The following is a 20100-nucleotide window of genomic DNA, read 5'->3' as shown; positions in this document are numbered from 1 at the left end:
AACACTCTCGGCCATTAGAAAACCATTCAGAAAAGGCGCGCCTCGTAACAAAGAAGTGAGTTCAGTGTGATCAAGGCCTCATACTGATTATAAAACATGGACACACACTCATGTCAGTCCAGCTCATGTTCACATTCACTCCAGATTACAGACTGTATGACTGCACATACTGATGCATCAATGCTTTTTTCAGAATGGATCTATTTTTGGACACTGACCTTGTCTTTTTTTGGGATCATGTTGATGAAGATCTGCTTGTCAATAGTAGGTCGCTCTTTGAATCAAAGCTTCTGTCATTTGTATAATCACTTTATTAGTGTATAAATAAGCAGGTTTGATTAATAAAGGTGTAAATACAGCAGCTGCTCTCGTCTGTTCAGATGAAGTCATACTGTACTGCGCTCCTGTACATCATTCAGCTCAATAAACAGATGTAGAGACGATACACACGATCACACACACACACATCAGATCAGATCTAGAGGAGGAGGAGTACTGATACAGATACATACAGGCTGTGTGTGTGTGTGTTCTACAGGTATGTGGTAGGGTCCGTCAGGTGCAGGTACTCGGGCTGTCCGTCACCGCTGTGTGTGTGTATGTGTGTGTGTGTTCTGCGATGGCGTGTGGAGAGTGTTTTCCGCCGCTCGTTCCCTCGTTTGTTCAGTGTGGAGACGATCCGCTCGGCCAGATCCTGCTGCAGACGCTGGAAGTTCTCTCTGATGACACACACACACAACCACACACACAGATATTCAACTTTGAGTCATAAATACAGTGTGTGTGAGTGTTTTACTGGTGTGTGTGAGTGTGTTAATGATAATCTTACACTGTCGGTGGTGTCGGCAGGCTGTATTTCTGCCCCGTGACTCCAGTCAACCAGTAAGTCATTTCCTTCCCTTTACCCTGAAACACACACACACACACACACACACACACATCATGGGTTAACAATCTGTGCCGTTACACTGAACGCTCCTTCAGCCGACTCTGATTGGCTGATTGACTGAAATAAAGAGTTGTGATTGGTTGGGATATGAAGAAATAGTCTGTAATTGGCTCACAATGCAGTTGCTAAGCCATTGCTATGTGGTTGCTGGGCAGTTGCTAGGGCATTGCTGTGTGGTTGCTGGGCAGTTGCTAGGGCATTGCTATGTGGTTGCTGGGCAGTTGCTAGGGCATTGCTATGTGGTTGCTGGGCAGTTGCTAGGGCATTGCTGTGTGGTTGCTGGGCAGTTGCTAGGGCATTGCTATGTGGTTGCTGGGCAGTTGCTAACACACTGTGAAATCACTCTGAAATCTCCTGAAGTCTATTATTGTCTGAAAGCTTAAACACAAGGCTGTGATTGGCTGGAAGCTGTAATAAAAGCCTGTGATGGGCTGGAAGCTGTAATAAGAGTCTGTGATTGTCTGGAAGCGGAAATAATAGCCTGTGATTGTCTGGAAACTGTAATAAGAGTCTGGGATGGGCTGGAGGCTGTAATAAGAGCCTGTGATGGGCTGGAAGCTGTAATAAGAGTCTGTGATTGGCTGGAAGCGGAAATAATAGCCTGTGATTGTCTGAAAACTGTAATAAGAGTCTGTGATTGGCTGAAAGCTGAAACAAGAGCCTGTGGTTGGCTGGAAGCTACAATACGAACGTTTAATTGGCTGGAATCTGAAATAGAAGCAGCTATGATTGGCTGGAATGTGAAAAAAGAGCCTGTAATTGGCTGAAAGCTGAAATAAGTACATTTGGTCGGTTGGAAAATGAAATAAGAGCCTGTGATGGTCTGAAAGCTAAAACAAGAGCCTGTGATTGGGTGGAATGTGAAATAAGAGCAGCTGTGATTGGTTGGAAGTTGAAGGAAGAGCCTGAGATTGGCTGAAAGCTGAAATAAGTGCTTCTGTGATTGGCTGGCAGCTGTAATAAGAGCCTGTGATTGGCTGGAAACTGTAATAAGAGTCTGTGATTGGTTGGAAGCAGAAATATGAGCCTGTGATTGGTTAGAAGCCGAAATAAGTGCATCTGTGATTGGCTGGAAGCTGTGATATTAGCCTGTGATTGGTTGGAAGCTGTAAATAAGAACCCGTGATGGGCTGGAAGCTGAAAAAAGAGCTTGTGATTGGCTGTAATCTGAAATAAGAGCAGCTGTGATTGGTTAAAAGTTGAAATAAGAGTCTGTGATTGGCTGGAAGCTAAAATACAGTCGTTTAATTGGCTGGAATCTGAAATAAGAGCACCTGTGATTGGCTGGATGGCGAAAAAAGAGCCTGTAATTGGCTGTAATCTGTAATAAGAGCCTGTGAATGGCTGAGAGCTGAAATAAGAACATTTGGTTGGTTGGAAATTGAAATAAAGCCTGTGATGGTCTGAAAGCTGAAACATGAGCCTGTGATTGGGTGGAATGTGAAATAAGAGCCTGTGAGTGGCTGGAAGCTGTAATAAGAGCCTGTGATTGGCTGGAAGCTGTAATAAGAGCCTGTGATTGGCTGGAAGCTGTAATAAGAGCCTGTGATTGGTTGGAAGCTAAAATGAGAGCATGTAATTGGTTGAAATCTAGCCTCTCTCCTCTTACCTTCAGGAAAGTTTCTCCTCGGCGTTCACACTCAAACTCACAGTCTGTTCTCTGCAGGATCTTGATGGTGGACTCGCTCACATGAATCCTCAGAGCTGCAAACACACCAGCACATCAGTGAAGAGTGTGTTCAGTATTTCTGCATATGTGAACGTGTGTGTGTGTGTGTGTGTCTTACGCAGGCCTGTAGACTCCATACGTGATGCCGTGTTGACCGTATCTCCAAACAGACAGTACCGCGGCATCTTATTTCCCACCACTCCAGCCGCACACGGACCTGATGCAGAAACATTAGCGCTGACTCTGTTCATATCCATACAGCTTGATGTTTAAATCTTTCACTATGCTTATATATTTTGACTAGCACATGACTTTTGCAAGAGCATCGCCATGTGTGGCTATTCCTACAATGTTCTGACTGATTGCTTAGTTGTTAGGGAAATGCCTTCTGATTGTTTCTGATTCAGGTATAAGGGCAATACTATGTGGTTGCTAGGCCATACCTAGATTGTTCTGGGGTATGCATCAATAATTGAACCAATTATATGGACACTACACTGTACTTATTTATGCTTTGAATTGCATTAAAGGACCTTGATCTTTCTTCTTGATCTACTTTTTAGGAGTTTGTTTTGGCTATTTCTGAGTTTGTTGTGATTTTGCAATCTGTGGACTTGTTCTGTACCTCTAGGCACGGTTCATGTCATAAATATATGTTTAGTTAGGTTTAGTTTAGGTTTCTTACTGTGTTGCCAGTAAATTTAATAGGTAAATTAATTATTCTGGGTGAACTATTCCTTTAATATACATAACAAATATCTAAACCTCCATGTGAATAGTTTGGTTGTTTGAATGATTGCTGATTCTAATGTGTTTTGACCAGATTTTGATGCCAATTAAAAGCTCAAAGGCCTTGGTCAGGTGTTTCTGTACCTGAATGTATCCCGATTCGGATCCACAGTGGGATTCCCGGCAGGTGTCTGAGCTGAAACGTCCCCATGAACTCCAGGATGTCCAGAGCCATCAGACAGATGTCCACCGCGTGTCTGTTCCCGTTACACCTCGGCAGACCGGACGCCACCATATACGCATCCCCAATGGTCTCCACCTGAACACCAACACTCAGCTTTTATTAATATATATAAATAGCCGGCAGCTAGCTCTCTGCAACTCTCATATGTTCTCCCACTAAAGCTAAGCAGGGCTGCGCCCGGTCAGTACCTGGACGGGAGACCACATGGGAAAGCTAGGTTGCTGCCGGAAGTCGTGGTAGTGAGGCCAGCAGGGGGCACTCAACCTGTGGTCTGTGTGGGTCCTAATGCCCCAGTATAGTGAAGGGGACTATCTACTGCTCAGCGACCGCCGTCTTTCGGATGAGACATTAAACCGAGGTCATGACTCTCTGTGGTCATTAAAAATCCCAGGAGAAAGAGTAGGGGTTTAACCCTGTCATCCTGGCCAAATCTGCCCACTGGCCTGTCCATCATGGCCTCCTAATCATCCCCATATCATAATTGGCTTAATCACTCTCCTCTCCACCAATCAGCTGGTGTGTGGTGTGCAGTCTGGTGCAAAATGGCTGCCGTTGTGTCATCCAGGTGGATGCTGCTCACTGGTGGTGGATGAGGAAGCGTTATATAAATGTAAGGAATTATTATTATTATTATTAATGATTAGAACATCTAAACTTAAATCTTCCTATTTTGGGAGAAAAGAAAGGATAATTAAATTTAAAAAATAAATTAAATAAATAAAAAATGTTTCAAAGGTGCAGTATGTAGGACTGACTCCTAGTGGTTGAACTAGGTATCGCAGTACAAATTCAAAATATTATAAATACTCAAAATACTTTTTCATTCTGCCCCTCCTCCTCACTGATACACTGCAGGTTGCCAGATTGACAGCACAAACAGATTGCCTGAAGATCAAGCTTTACGCTGTAATGTGCTGAAATATAATTGACTAAACTGGCAGTGGGCTAGTTATAGAGACCAAAACAAAGACAGATATCCTGACATGAACACACACATTTTCAAAGCAGAATATCTGACTTCAGCATTGTATTTCAGTTACACAATAATGTTCACTTAGCATGTTTCTGAAATATCTGCAAACATATTATGCTATTTTTGTGCTTCAGAAGAGTCAAAAATGTACACACAGCATCCTTTAATGTTCTGTTTAAAATGTTGTAATATGTATAGTTTCTGTTTGTGCACCTTGTAGACGTCGTGGTGGTCGAGGATGCTGTCGAAGTTCTTGTAGATGTCGTTGAGCATGTCCACCACCTCCATGGGCGTGCTGTGGTGGCAGATGGTGGTGAAGCCCACGATATCGCTGAAGTAGATGGTGACCTCATCATACAGCTCCGGCTCCACCCGACCCGTCTCCTTTAGAGAGCGCACCACCGGCCTGAGGAGGGTTACACAAACACACAACACAAACACTGTCACAGCGGGGACACTTCTGCTGGATCAGCGGATTACGGGATCCTATTTACTCCAAATGTATCACAAAAATAATGAGCGTGAATCAAAAAACTGAAAATGTGTAAAGTTATAATGTACAAAAATAAAAAGCTAAATGCAGACTAAGAAACAACAAGATCACTTAAGGAAAGATACTAATCGTGGACCGAAAATGAAAGCAGTACTGAAACCTGAATTGGTTTTTCCCCAATTATATGTTAGTCTTTTCCAATTTGCTGTTTACACATTCTGAGCTTACATTTCCAAAAGATGTCATTTGAGTTTCATTTAAATTAGCCCCTTTCTAAAATACTGATAGCTTTGCCCTATAGGCCTAATAGGCCTGCACTAAATACATGATAGCCCCACCCTAAATGACTGATAACTCCACCTGAAATGACTGATAGCCCAATCTAAAATGACTGAAATCTCCACCTTAAAGGACTGATGGCCCCTTCCTAAAAGAGTGATAACTCCACCCATTAATGACTAATAGTTCTGCCCTAAATGACTGATTGTACCAGCTTAAATGACTGATAACTCAGCCCTAAATGACCGACAGCTCCACCCTAAAGAACTGATAACTCCACCCTTTAATGACAGATAGCCCCGCCCTAAATGACTGATTGTACCAGCTTAAATGACTGATAGTTCCACCTTAAATGACTGATAGCCCTGACCTAAATGACTGAGTGTTCTGCCTTAAATGATTGAGAGCTCTGCCCTAGAGAACTGAGAGTCCACCTTAAAGAACTGATTGCCCCACACAAAATGACTGAAATCTCCACCCTAAAGCACTGATAGCCCCACCCTAAAAGACTGATAGCCATGTTCTAAATGACAGATAGCTCCACCCTAAAGAACTGATAACTCCGCCCTAAATGACTGATAGCTCTGCCCTAAATGACTGATTGTTCCACCTTAGATGACTGATAGCCTGCCCTAAATGATTGATTGTTCCACCTTAGATGACTGATAGCCCGCCCTAAATGATTGATTGTTCCACCTTAGATGACTGATAGCCCGCCCTAAATGACTGATTGTTCCACCTTAGATGACTGATAGCTCTGCCCTAAATGACTAATTGTTCCGCCCTAAATGACTGATAGCTCTGCCCTAGAGAACTGAGAGTCCACCCTAAAGAACTGATAACTCCAATCTAAATGACCGATAGCCCCACCCAAAATGACTTAAAGCTTTGCCCTAAATGACTGATACCCCCACCCTAAATGACTGATAGCCCTGCCCTAAATGACTGATTGTTCCGCCTTAAATGATTGATAGCTCCGCCCTAGTGAACTGAGAGTCCACCCTAAAGGACTGATAGCCCCACCCTAAAAGACTGATAGCCCTGCTCAAATGACCGATAGCTCCACCCTAAATGACTGATAACTCCGCCCTAAATGACTGATAGCTCTTTCCTAAATGACTGGTAGCCCCGCCCTAAATGACTGATTGTTCCGCCCTAAATGACTGATAGCTCTGCCCTAGAGAACTGAGTCCACCCTAAAGAACTGATAACTCTAACTTAAATGACCGATAGCCCCACCCAAAATGACTGATTGTTCTGCCCTAAATGACTGATACCCCCACCCTAAATGACTGATAGCCCTGCCCTAAATGACTGATTGTTCTGCCCTAAATGACTGATACCCCCACCCTAAATGACCGATAGCCCCACCCAAAATGACTGATTGTTCTGCCCTAAATGACTGATACCCCCACCCTAAATGACTGATAGCCCTGCCCTAAATGACTGATTGTTCCGCCTTAAATGATTGATAGCTCCGCCCTAGAGAACTGAGAGTCCACCCTAAAGGACTGATAGCCCCACCCTAAAAGACTGATAGCCCTGCTCAAATGACCGATAGCTCCACCCTAAAAAACTGATAACTCCACTCTAAATGACTGATAGCCCAGCCCAAAAGGACTGATAGCTCCACCCTAAAAGACTGATAGCCCTGCCCTAAATGACCGATAGCTCCACCCTAAAAAACGGATAACGCCGCCCTAAATGACTGATAGCCCAGCCCAAAAGAACTAATAGCTCCACCCATAAATGACTAATAGCCCTGCCCAAAATGACTGAAATCTCCACCCTAAAGGACTGATAGCTCCACTCCAAAAAAACCTGATAACTCCGCCCTAAATGACTGATAGCCCCGCCCAAAGGATTGATAGCTCCACCCATAAATGTCTGATAGCCCAGTAATATGCATGTGTGTGTGTGAGTGTGTGAGTCAGACCCCGGCAGCAGCATAAAGTTGAGCTGGTCGGCTCGGTCTCGCTCCGCTTTGTACAGAGCGGTTCTCTCCTCCACCAGGTGCTCCAGGTTTCTGGAGTACATCTGCAGCCGGCGGATCAGGTTATCCATGTAGCTGGCGTTGGCCTGGTTGTGGAGGTTACTGCAGAAACACACACACAATACTTCAGCGCATCACACACACGCGCAGACATGAGCATCCGCTGTCATTCACATGCACACACCTGAAGATCTTCCCCAGAGCTCCTTCAATCCTCTTGAAGTCTGGCCTCTTCTCTGGATCCTCCTCCCAGCAGCTCTTGATCAGCACAAACAGCTGTATTTGGACAAGCACTGGGTTAATTTCAATTACAGTTAAATTAAATAACTGTTGGGTTTGTCCATATTTGACCCAGTGCTTATTATTGTCCATATTTGACCCAAACATATTTCAAATGTTGGGTTCACACCAAGTGTGAAAATGATGCCCATGTTTTATTTCAAGGTCCAGCAGCTGCAGCGACATGATTGGCTGTTTCATATAGAAGGCGGGGTTTTCTTTGCTAGAGCTGCCATATATGGACATGCCAGTCTCTCATTCATAGTAACACAATTGAATGTTTTGTTTTTTTTTACCTCTGCTTCAGTCTCTCCAACACCCTCAAAACTCAGATCAGGCCTGAAGACATTCGGCCCCCGCGGATACTGAACAAGGTAGAGTTTCTCTAGACATGAAAACACAAACATACACAGAACAAATGAGGAAGAAGACTGATTTATAGTATCTATAATACACTATATAGTCGAGCAAAGTTCAGTTCCCAGTTGGTGCATTAATGTCAAGCAACTCCAGTCATTTTGAATCAGTTCAAAGTGTAAATGTTCAGATTCAGCTACTTTTATCCAGAGCTGGGTAGTAATAGATCATATGTAATCTGATTTATGTGATCAATTGTCAAAAATAAACTTATTGTTAATAAAGAATTAAGACATTTGAAGATATTTGTCAGAATAGTACAAGATTATCTTGCTTCAATATCTGTGACATCAAATAAGGGCTCAAAAGTAATCTAAATGTAATCCAAAAGTAGTCAGATTACATTACTATAAATGTTTACCACATGTTACCATACCGTACATATAGGGCATCAAATAAGGTTTATTACAAAAGTAATCTAAATATAAATCCAAAAGTACTCAGATTACATCAGCACAAAAGTAATCTGAATGTAATCCAAAAGTACTTCGATCACTTCACTATAAATGTTAGCATACGTTACCATACCATACATATTGGACATCAAATAAGGCTTTGTGCAAAAGTAATCTAAATGTAATCTAAAAGTATTCAGATTACATTAGCACAAAAGTAATCTAAATGTAATCCAAAATGACACTGATAACATTATCATAAATGTCTACCATACATTAACATACCGTACATGTGAGGTATCAGATAAGGGTTAGCGCAAAAGTAATCCAAAGTACTCAGATTACATTACCATAAAAGTCTACCATAAATTATCATACCGTACATATGGGGCATCAAATAAGGGTTAACACAAAAGTAATCTAAAAGTAATCCAAAAGTGCTCAGATTACATTACTATAGATGTCTACAATATGTTACCATACTATACATAGGGTACATCAAATAAGGGTTAGCTCAACAGTAATTTAAATGTAATCCAAAACGATTACATTAAAGGTCTACCATTGTTACCATATTGTACATATGGAGCATCAAATAAGGTTTAGTGCAAAAGTACTCAAATTATAGTTCTATAAATGTCTACCATAAAGTATGTACGGGGCAACAAATAAGGGTTAACACAATCACACGTTAACATACAGTACATGAGGGGCATCAAAACAGGATTAGTGCAAAAGTAATCCAAATGTAATCCAAAAATACCAATATTACATTACTATAAATGTATACCATATGTTACCATACCGAACATATGGGGTATTCAATAAGCACAAAAGTAATCCAAAAGTACTCAGATTACTAAAAGATTACATTACTGACTACACATTATGCCCTGTAATGTTTAATCAGTAACGGTACTCATCCAGCTGTGTGTGTGTGCGTGCATGTGTGCATGCATGTGTGTGTGTGTGTGTACCTGCCATGTCGGTGCAGCAGCTGGTGTGAAATGGACTCTTCCTCAGGATGATCTCCTGTGAGATGATGGCAAAACTGTAGACGTCGCCTTTTTGGGAAATACCTTCGACACGCATGTGCTCCGGCGCCGTCCACAGGTCTAAACATACACACACACACACACACATACACACACATATCATACATTCATCTGACTGACTTATTTCTGACTTATTCTGATGATTTTGTTTATTCAGCTATTTGGATGCAGATGAAATACTAGATTTCTCCAAATCACACTCATCAACATATGAGGGAATTCAGATTAACATTTTGTTAAAGGCACAATGCCTGTATGCACTTATTGTTTATTAAAATATCCAAAATCCACTGGACCAGTTATATATTTTATTTTATATGTGTATATAAAGTATACACACACTCACATATACACACACACACATATATATATATATATATATATATATATATATATATATATATATATATATATATATATATATATATATATATATATATACATATATATATATATATATATATATATATATATATATATATATATATATACATATATATATATATATATATATATATATATATATATATACATACATATATACATATATATATATATATATATATATATACATATATATATATATGTATATGTATGTATATATGTATATATATGTATGTATATATATATATATGTATATATGTATATATATATATATATATATATATATATATATATATATATATATATATATATATATATATATATATATATATATATATATATATATATATACATGTATATGTGTGTGTGTATTATATTTTAGTCTTTATATACAGTATACTGTATAGTTCCATCTCCTTATAGAAGAGTTGCGGGATTATCCCGACCCATATTGTGCAGGGATGTAGAAGAAGGGGTGGAGATATCAGGCGCTGAGGTTGGATTTCTTTCGTCCGCTGAAGCTAAGCAGGGCTGCGCCTGGTCAGTACCTGGACGGTCAGTACCACATGGGAAAGCTAGGTTGCTGCCGGATTTGGTGTTAGTGAGGCCAGCAAGGAGCGCTCAACCTGTGGTCTGTGTGGGTCCTGATGCCCCAGTATAGTGACGGGGACTCTATACTGTCAGTGAGCACCATCTTTCAGATGAGACGTTAAATCAAGGTCCTGACTCTCTGTGGTCATTAAAAAAAAAAGAGCAGGGGTTTAACCCCGGCATCCTGGCCAAACTTGCCCACGGGCCTCTGTCCATCATGGCCTCTAACCATCCCCATATCATAATTAGCTTAATCACTCTGTCTCCTCTCCACCAATCAGCTGGTGTGTGGTGTACAGTCTGGCGCAAAATGGCTGCCGTCACGTCATGCAGGTGGATGCTGCACATTGGAGGTGGAGATTCCCCCCCAAAATGTGTATAGAGCTTTGAGTGTCCAGAAAAGCGCTATATAAATGTAAGGAATTATTATTATTATTATTATTATTATTATTATTTATTTATTTTGAATTTGAAAGCAAAATAGTGGTTGGACTTACGATAGGTAATATTTAGTAGTTTTTGGTCATTTAATTACCCAATTTGGCAACCGTTAAACATCGACTGGGTAATGGTTTGAATTTCTGTTTAGTAAAAAAACATTAGTGTTACATTTGAGACAACATTAAACTCTACACTACACGGTTAAGTCTGTAAGTGCATAGTGTATAGTGTTTTAGTGTATAGTGTGTCATTTAACCCATGCTGTTTTTAGTAAATTTTAGAAAATAGTAATTAAATAATGCAACCTTATGAAAGTGTGACTGATGTATCTTATAATAATGATAATAATTAGCTTTATTTCTGTAGCTGGAGTGTGTTTCTCGAGAGCTGAGAAACAGGAAATGACATCACTGACCTTTGCCCGGCGACAGGATGGTGTTGCAGCCGAAGTCGGTGATCTTGACCACCATACGGTTGTCTACCACACAGTTGGTGGATTTGAGGCGGCCGTGAACACCCACGTTACTGGAGTGCAGGTACGACATGCCCTGAACACACACAGACACAAACACACACACACTAGTGATAATTTTCAAGGCTTTGAAACAATTGATCAATGAATTGAGGTGTTCCCAGGCCAGCCGAGAGACATAGTCTCTCCAGCGTGTCCGGGGTTTTCCCGAGGTCTCCTCCTGGGGGGACATTCCTGGAACCCTTCCATAGGTAGGTGTTCAGAAGGCATCCGAAACAGATGCCCGAGCCACCTCAGCTGACTTCACTCGATGTGGATGAGCAGCGGCTCTACTCCGAGCTTCTACCGGGTGACAGAGCTCCTCACCCTATCTATAAGGGTGCGCCCTGCCACCCTGTGAAGGAAACTCATTTCCACCGCATTTATCCGAAATCTCGTCCTTTTGGTCATGACCCAAAGCCCATGACCATGGGTGAGAGTAGGAACGTAGATTGACCAGTAAATCGAGAGCTTTGCCTTTCGGCTCAGCTCCTTCTTTACCACAATGGACCGATACATCGACCGGATTACGACTGCACCAATCCACCTGTCAAACTCGTGAACAAAACCCCGAGATACTTAAACTCCTCCACCTGGGGTAAGGACTTTCCTCCAACCTGGAGATGGCAAACCACGTTTATCCGGTGGAGTATGAAAAATATGTTCAAAAAATACATTATAATTGACGTTTTCAAACATATTGTGAACTTTAAACTGAAAGTATAACCTATAAATGCGCTTAACTTATCTACTAATATAATTAAATATTTCTTATGTGCAATAATAAGTGTTCTTTTATTGATTTTCAATGCTTATTTGTTGTTTGTTTCATGGTGGGTTCTGCTGAACAGGCCAACAAAAGACTATTAATGACTATTTTTAACTATTATTCCTTTTCATTTGACAAATGTCTCATTAAAACATCTCTAAACTGGTAAAACTGATCTGAGATCAGGTGATAACTATGAAACCTGTTCACTGATTCACCACTAGGGGGCGAACTGAGTGAAGTGGATCTTACACAACCCAGGCTCATTCTGAAAACGTAGTCCTATGGACATTTCTGGAGCATGCGACATACGTCCCGGAGGTATACGTATTTTTGCAGTTTTTGTTTTCGCGAATCCACGAGAGGCCACTGTGTATGTCTCAAATTTCTCTCGCGAGAGCCGTTCACGCCTGCTGTTCTCGCATAAACCAACCAGAGGCCGCTGTTGACTGACTGAATGACTGACTGGCCGACCGACCAATCGACTGACCCACCCTCCTCCTTCCCTAAACCCAAACAATTTTATCGATTGACCCGCCCACCCACTTACTTCCCTAAACCCAACCAATGATTTACAAAAGCCGTCCAGAAAAAGAAAAGCCCTCGTCTGATTTTTACCACGTTTTCGTATTTTACCACATTCTCACCCTGTTATTCACTTGTTAATTTTATTATTTGGATTCTGTTTTTGAACCGCTCTTCCCCAGACTCGAACCCTGTCGTCGTACCTCAAGTCCGCCGACGTACACGACGAGCTAACTGGACAAACTGGTTGCAGCAGGAAAGCCCTCCACACAGAGGTAATGCAGTCAGATGGTAAGCTTGAAACATGGAATGGTGTCATACTGCCCCCTAGTGTCCGTTTAAAAAATGAAATGCAGCCATACACACACCCCCGGCTACATAATTTGCGGTCTCCAGAAATGTCCATGGGACTATGGTTTCAGAATGAGCCTGTGTTGATATTACTGTATTACACAGAATGCCCCTAGTGGAGAAACACTGCATTTTCATAACATTTTGAAACAGTGATCATGTCACAACCAGGGCTTAATTTGTGCTGGGACAAGCTCTGAAATCTGATCCGGCACCTCATTTTAACGATCCCCATCCTCACACGCACCCTTGCCCTGCCTTTCACTTTCTTCCACGACTTCCCAAACCACTGACCACTGACTCGAAACAAAAGATTCGTAACGGTTTCAAAGCTTTGTGTTCATTGCTTCAAAATCAACCATCAAAAACACACACACACACACAAACACACTCAACTCAAGAGTGTTCAATCACAAACACAACGTTTTTGGCTCAGTATTAATAGCGGAACGGTCGCCAAGCAACAGTAAAAGGTGTGTGTTTATAGAGTGTTTTACAACAGCTCATTTACCAATCAGAATCAAGGCCCGGAGCGATCTGTTGTGTAAAATGGTTTCAGATCCTCTCTGGTGTTTGTGAGGACACTTGTGTTTGCATTCAGAGGCGCATCTGTGATTGTCATAAAGCCATCAGCCGGTGGACGAGTGTTTTATAGACGCAGCAGTAAAAATCAAACACACACACACTCACTCACCTTTGCGATGTCGTACATGACGGAGATCCTGAACTCCAGATCCATAAAACTGGCATCAGGATAAGAGATCTTATCATCCAGCACGTACTGAAACACACACACACACACACACACACTCATTATGTTTCTGTGAATTGTAGGGACTTTCCGTAGGCTACTGTTGTTTTTATACAGACCAAATGATATGATCTATCCTCGAACCAAACCCTTACAGAAGACTCTTTCACAGTCACAATTATGTTGGTAATTGTGTTTTACAAGGACTCTACATCTAAACCCAACCCTCACAGGACATCTGGGGCCAATTTATAATGTCAGAAATGTCATTAAATACGTTTTATTAAGGTTTTGTGTGTGTGTGTGTGTGTGTGTGTGTGTGTCCTCATAAACCACATAGGTGTTGTAAGACCTACATCATGTCATTTTACACATTTGTCTCCTTTTAAACCATCAAAACCAATGCCCACACACATGCATATGCTTACACACACACACACACACACACTTGCTGAAATACAGAGATGAGTTTTACCCTCAGTGATCCTCTCTCGCAGAACTCGAACACCCCGAACACACCGCAGTCGAACCTCACTGTCCCGTAAAACTTGGTCAGATTATAATAATCGATCCGCAGCAGCTGAGAAACACACACACACACACACACACACAATTACACTCAAAACAACATCATAGACAACAGCATTACTGTCTGAATTAAAATTAACTGTTTCTTTTTGTTATTGAAAACCCTTTAAAACTACAGAGAAATACTCTTTTTTTAAAACAATATTCATTTCCTTAACATTCTACACACAATCACCCATAATGACAATGTGAAACAATAATTTCTGAAATTGTTGCAAATATATTAACAATAATAAAGCTGAAAATCCCATGTACATCAGTATTGACAGCCTTTGGCGTGAAGCTCTAAATTGAGCTCAGGTCCATTCTGTTTCCTCTGATCATTCTTGAGATGTTTCAGCAGCTTCATTGGAGCTCACCTGTGGTCAATTCAGTGGATTAGACATAATCTGAAAAGGCATACACCTGTCTATATAAGGTCCCAGGGTTGACAGTGCATGTCAAAGCACAAACCAAGCATAAAGACAAAGGAATTGTCTCTAGACCTCTGAGACAGGATTGTCTCGAGGCACAAGGCTGGGGAAGGTTACAGAAACATTTCTGCTGCTCTGAAAGTTCCAGTGAGCACAGCGGCCTCCATCATCCGTAAGTGGAAGATGTTTAACCACCAGGGCTCTTCCTAGAGCTGGCCGGCCATCTAAGCTGAGTGATCGGGGGAGAAGAGCCTTAGTCAGGAAGGTGATCAATAACCCGATGGTCACTCTGTCTGAGCTCCAGCGTTCTTCTATGGAGAGAGGAGAACCTTACGGAAGGACAACCATCTGTACAGCAATCCACCAATCAGGCCTGTATGGTAGAGCGGCCAGACTGAAGCCTCTCCCCGCCTGGAGTTTACCAAAAGGCATCTGAAGGACTCTCAGACCATCAGAAACTAAACTCTCTGCTCTGATGAGACTCAAATTGAACTCTTTGGAGTGAATGTCAGGCGTTACGTTTGGAGAAAAGCAGGCAGCGCTCATCACCAGGCTAATACCATCCCTACAGTGAAGCATGGTGGTGGCAGCATCATGCTGTGGGGATGTTTTTCAGCAGCAGGAACTGGAAGACTAGTCAGGATAGAGGGAAAGATGAATGCAGCAATGTACAGAGACATCCTGAATAAAGACCTGCTTCAGAGTGCTCTTGACCTCAGACTGGGGCGACGGTTCATCTTCCCACAGGACAATGACCCAAAGCACACCGCCAAAATATCAATGGAGTGGCTTCACAATGACTCGGTGAATGTCCTTGAGTGGCCCAGCCAAAGCCCAGATCTAAATCCTATTGAACATCTCTGGAGAGATCTGAAAATGGTTACACACTGTCGCTTCCCATCCAACCTGATAGAGCTTGAGAGGTACTGCAAAGAGGAATGGGCAAAAATTCCCAAAGACAGGTGTGCCAAGCTTGTGGCATCATATTCAAAAAGACTTGAGGCTGTAATCACTGCCAAAGGTGCATCAGCAAAGTATTGAGCAAAGGCTGTGAACACTGATGTACATGTGATTTATCAGCTTTTTATTTTGATTAAATTTGAACAATTGTAGAAATTCTTTTTTACATTGTCATTATGGGGGATTGTGTGTAGAATGTTGAGGAAATAAATCAATTTAATCCATTTTGGTGCGCTATCAATGCTTTCCGGACGTACTATATATATATATATATATAATATACACACACCACAGATCTGATGAATGCTTGATTCTGATTGGCTGATAATCGCCCTAAGGTGTTTGGTTATTGTCATTTAAAGGCACAGCTAAAGTAGTTCCGGCAGGTTTTGAGCACATTACAGCTCCATATCACTCCGCTGAATGATTAGAGTTATTACACAGCGACAACAATTAAGAATCACATCAACACAACAGGAGGCTTTGGGTGTGTTTCTCCTCCAGAGTGAGCGGTGTAAAGTGTGTGAATGAGTGTTGTACCGCGTTCAGCTCGATGCGCTGATCATCAGTGAAGTTTCCATCAGTGTTTCTCAGCTCCTTCAGGATTACTGGCTGCAGAAACACACACATATGTGCACACAGACACACACACATACACAAACAGACATGTACAAACAAACACATGTACACACAGGCACAAAGACGCATGCAAAATCATGTGCACATGCAGAGACAGGCACACACACACACACACACACACACAGACACACATGCACAAACATATACATAAACACAGACACACGCATGTACACACACGCAAATGCACACACATACACATAGACAGACACACGCAGACATGCACACACACACACACACACGCACACATTAAAAATATTACACACAGTTTTCATGAACACAATATCTGAGCCAGAAGTTAATCAGTGAGTGTTTTCCCATGAACAGTAGCTGCAGCTATACTCCGGTTGCCAGATCTCAGACATGCAGACCAGGACATTTCCAACATCACTGATCACAACAGCATTATAAGCTCACTTATGATCATCTACTGAGCATTTGTGTGTTATTACAATTATTAAAACAGCTCTATTTGCTGACAAAACTACATAAATAAGAAGAGTCTCCAGAAAACAGGCACATCTTATTGGAAAAATGTTTAAAATTAAGTTAAAATGTGTGTTAATGCTTGTGGTTGCCAGATATTAAGTGTTAAAATCCCCCAATCAGAGTGTAAAATGATGCATTTTCTACCGCTTTCTGTACATTTGACACAGAACTGAGACTAAAACACAATAGCTGATAACATACACACACACACACACACACACACACATGAGGCGACACACACCTTTTTATCATATCGACCCTTGCGTATCAGGGAGCTGTTGTCGCCTTTCTTATCTTCATCGATCTGCAACACACATACACACACACACACATACACACACATATACAGTGATACACACATAACACAGACTCACACACAGATATGCAAATGTACTCATCATCACACATGTATACAAACACACACACACACACAGATGTAAACACACACAAAACATAGACACACATACAGACATGCTCACACATGTATACAAACAGACACACACAGTGAGGTGACTCTAGATGTTCTGGACACACACACACACACACACACACACACACACACAGAGATGCACAGGTGTGTTTACCGTCAGACTGATATAGTTTCTCTCTTTATCGTCCAGCGGTGTGATGAGAGACGAGCTGATGTGAGACCATTTCTTCTGATCGAAACGAACACGCCGGTTCTGCCTGAACACACACACACACACACACACGCACACACACACAAACACACACTTTAGTGGACGCAATATGGACGCCAGCATTACTGCATTAGTAAACGTGTGTGTGTGTGTTGTACCTGTAGAGGATGAAGGCGATGACGGTGGCCAAGACCACACTGAGACCCAGAACAATCATCATGATTTCCTGAATCTCCATCCCTGAAACACACACAGACACACACACAAACCCACGTCACAAGTGTTCTCAGCACACAGAGGAGGTTAATAGTAACACACTTTATGAGTGTTTTATACCTGCCTGATGTATTTACTCATTGATTTAACAGTGCTTTTACTTCACTATATTCAGGAGCGTTCCTCTTTCATAAGCGTGAGATTTTCAACAATAAGTTCTTACGATGCATTGGCAAGTCTTTAGATGTTTGACTTTAGAAAAGAGCACTGTGCTGCGCTTTTTATGTAGCTAGGCAACCATAGAATCTAATCTTAATTTAAAACCCCCCAATCTGGCAACACTGATCTGGTCCCAGATGAGTGCCTTAAGTACGCAAATTAATGTTCAGTTTGATCTTTCTTACCTCACTGACTGATTATTTCACTTGTTATAAGGAAAAACGCTTAATTTTGGCATATGATTTCTTAAAGAGCTCCTATTATGGGTTTTTGAGAATGACCTTCCATGTAGTGTGTAACACAGCTCTAAGTGAAGTGAAATATCCAGGCGTAAATCTGAAAGTGGACAGTGTATAAAACTATTGATTCAATTATAAAAGAGTCGACTCATAGTGCTTCGAATGAATCGTCTTGATTACGAGTCTTTAGCCATTTTGGTGTGACGTGGATACGAAACTTAAGCCCCGCCCAGTTGTTGTGTGCGCAAATCCGGCAAAATTTAAACCTGCGGCCCCGCCCACAAACACAGCAGCAAAGAAAAAGAGGTTAGACACACACTGAAGCAGACGCCGGTTGTATCAACGCTGTGCTCAGCTGGGTTTTATTGGAAGTGTGAGGGGAAAGTTAGTGCTATTTTCTCAACCCAAAGATGAAGCCGTGAAGAGTCAGTGGTTGAGGTTTATTTTTGCAAAAATACCTCAGCATTATAGCCCAGCCTTGAGCAGTTCAAGTGGAATCTACACGCTTATAACGGGGCATTCGTCGGCCGTTTGTTAAAGGAAGGATCAGAAAAGACATGATGTAAGGGAATGTCAGTGTACGTGGATCATGGATCAGTTTCTTCCTGCTTTTCACGAGTGTAAGTATGTGCGATTAATATGGTTGCCTCCTTGTTTACTCTAGCTTGCAAATGATGTATTTAATTGTCATTGCTATGGCCATCGTCAGCTGTTCTTACACACGTGCAGTGGTCAAAGTTCAGAATATAGTTCAGATTTTGCCGCTGTGTGGATTAATACTGAATGTGTGTCATGGTTAAGAGTAGAGCAATATACTGGTGTTAAACTGCACACACATACCTGCCAACATCTGTCCCTGAAAATCCAAGAGACCAGGGGGGTTAGGTTCGGGGTGAGGTGTCTGAATAACACTCCGAATGGAGCAAGCTGAACTGGCGCTCTAGACGAACTACGATCACAACGCGAAAGTGAAAAAGAAAGTTACCAGTTCGTGGATGAAAGTGAGGACCTGGAGGGAGGGGCTGGGTGTTGCGGAAGAAAGTGAGGACCTGGAGGGAGGGGTGGGTCTCACGGATGAAAGTGAGGACCTGGAGGGAAGGGGTGGGTGTCACGGATGAAAGTGAGGACCTGGAGAGAGGGGGTGGGTGTTGCGGAAGAAAGTTAGGACCTGGAGGGAGGGGGTGGGTCTTCCGGATGAAAGTGAGGACTGGGGGTTCACCGGCGGCCGCCTAGGTCGCCTCAATGGATGCGCCAGCCCTGATAGTTCTGTTGAGAACCGGGTACTGTGTACTAGTGTTAGTAACTACTATGAAGTGTGTTTCGGACAGCCGCTGTGATCGGATACTATACCAATGTTGGCGACCCGGAGGTTTCATAGACCGTACCAAAATGCTGAAAACCGGGGGGGTGGTTGAAATTACATGAGTTCTCCGGGATAAATAACAAATGGGTTTGTGGCTAGAGATGGGTCTGAAAAATGGGAGACTCCCAGCAAAAACAGTGTTGGCAGGTATGCTCACACATTCACTCTGCACTCTGACTACTTCAATATTGTTGATAAGCCATGATGGGCATGTCTCGCGCTGAACGCTGTCAACCAATCGCAACAGGCTGTCATCAGTCCAATCAGCACAGATTAGCTTCGCGCTAAGGAGGGGTTTGGGAACAAATGAATGGCTGAATGATTCATATGGAAGTCACTGGGATAATTAGGTAAAAATAAATGCAGATTATAAGACCATGAAAGTGTTTTTGACCTTGCACGTATATCAGCCTGTTGTTGGAGACCCTTAAAACCAAAATATGACCCTTTTTAATGTATAATAGGGGCTCTTTAAAACAAGACAATAAGTTTTGCCTGTCTAGAAACTACTTCTTGATTTAATAATTTTTAGATATTT

The 20100-nt window shown here is 41.9% G+C and overlaps 1 protein-coding gene across 1 annotated transcript in view; it reads right to left on the bottom strand.

Annotated features, from left to right (window-relative positions):
• Positions 1-277: 277 nt before the first annotated feature.
• The window catches only part of gucy2ca (guanylate cyclase 2Ca), a 49146-nt gene continuing 29323 nt past the window's right edge, over positions 278-20100 (bottom strand). The window contains exons 11-27 of the mRNA XM_056452997.1: positions 17684-17765; positions 17469-17571; positions 17126-17188; positions 16300-16371; positions 14274-14378; positions 13742-13828; positions 11307-11439; positions 9398-9535; positions 7905-7993; positions 7514-7605; positions 7273-7431; positions 4778-4970; positions 3492-3666; positions 2737-2835; positions 2559-2653; positions 830-906; positions 278-719 (exon numbers count right to left, since the gene is read on the bottom strand). Coding sequence (XP_056308972.1) covers positions 533-719; positions 830-906; positions 2559-2653; positions 2737-2835; positions 3492-3666; positions 4778-4970; positions 7273-7431; positions 7514-7605; positions 7905-7993; positions 9398-9535; positions 11307-11439; positions 13742-13828; positions 14274-14378; positions 16300-16371; positions 17126-17188; positions 17469-17571; positions 17684-17765 — 1949 coding nt within the window. The 3' untranslated portion in view covers positions 278-532. The remainder of the gene's footprint in view (positions 720-829; positions 907-2558; positions 2654-2736; positions 2836-3491; positions 3667-4777; positions 4971-7272; positions 7432-7513; positions 7606-7904; positions 7994-9397; positions 9536-11306; positions 11440-13741; positions 13829-14273; positions 14379-16299; positions 16372-17125; positions 17189-17468; positions 17572-17683; positions 17766-20100) is intronic.

Source organism: Danio aesculapii, chromosome 3 (genome assembly GCF_903798145.1).
Source record: "Danio aesculapii chromosome 3, fDanAes4.1, whole genome shotgun sequence".
Taxonomy (NCBI): Eukaryota; Metazoa; Chordata; class Actinopteri; order Cypriniformes; family Danionidae; genus Danio; species Danio aesculapii.
Note: the sequence above shows the minus strand (reverse complement) of the source record. Positions and strands in the feature narration are given on the sequence as shown.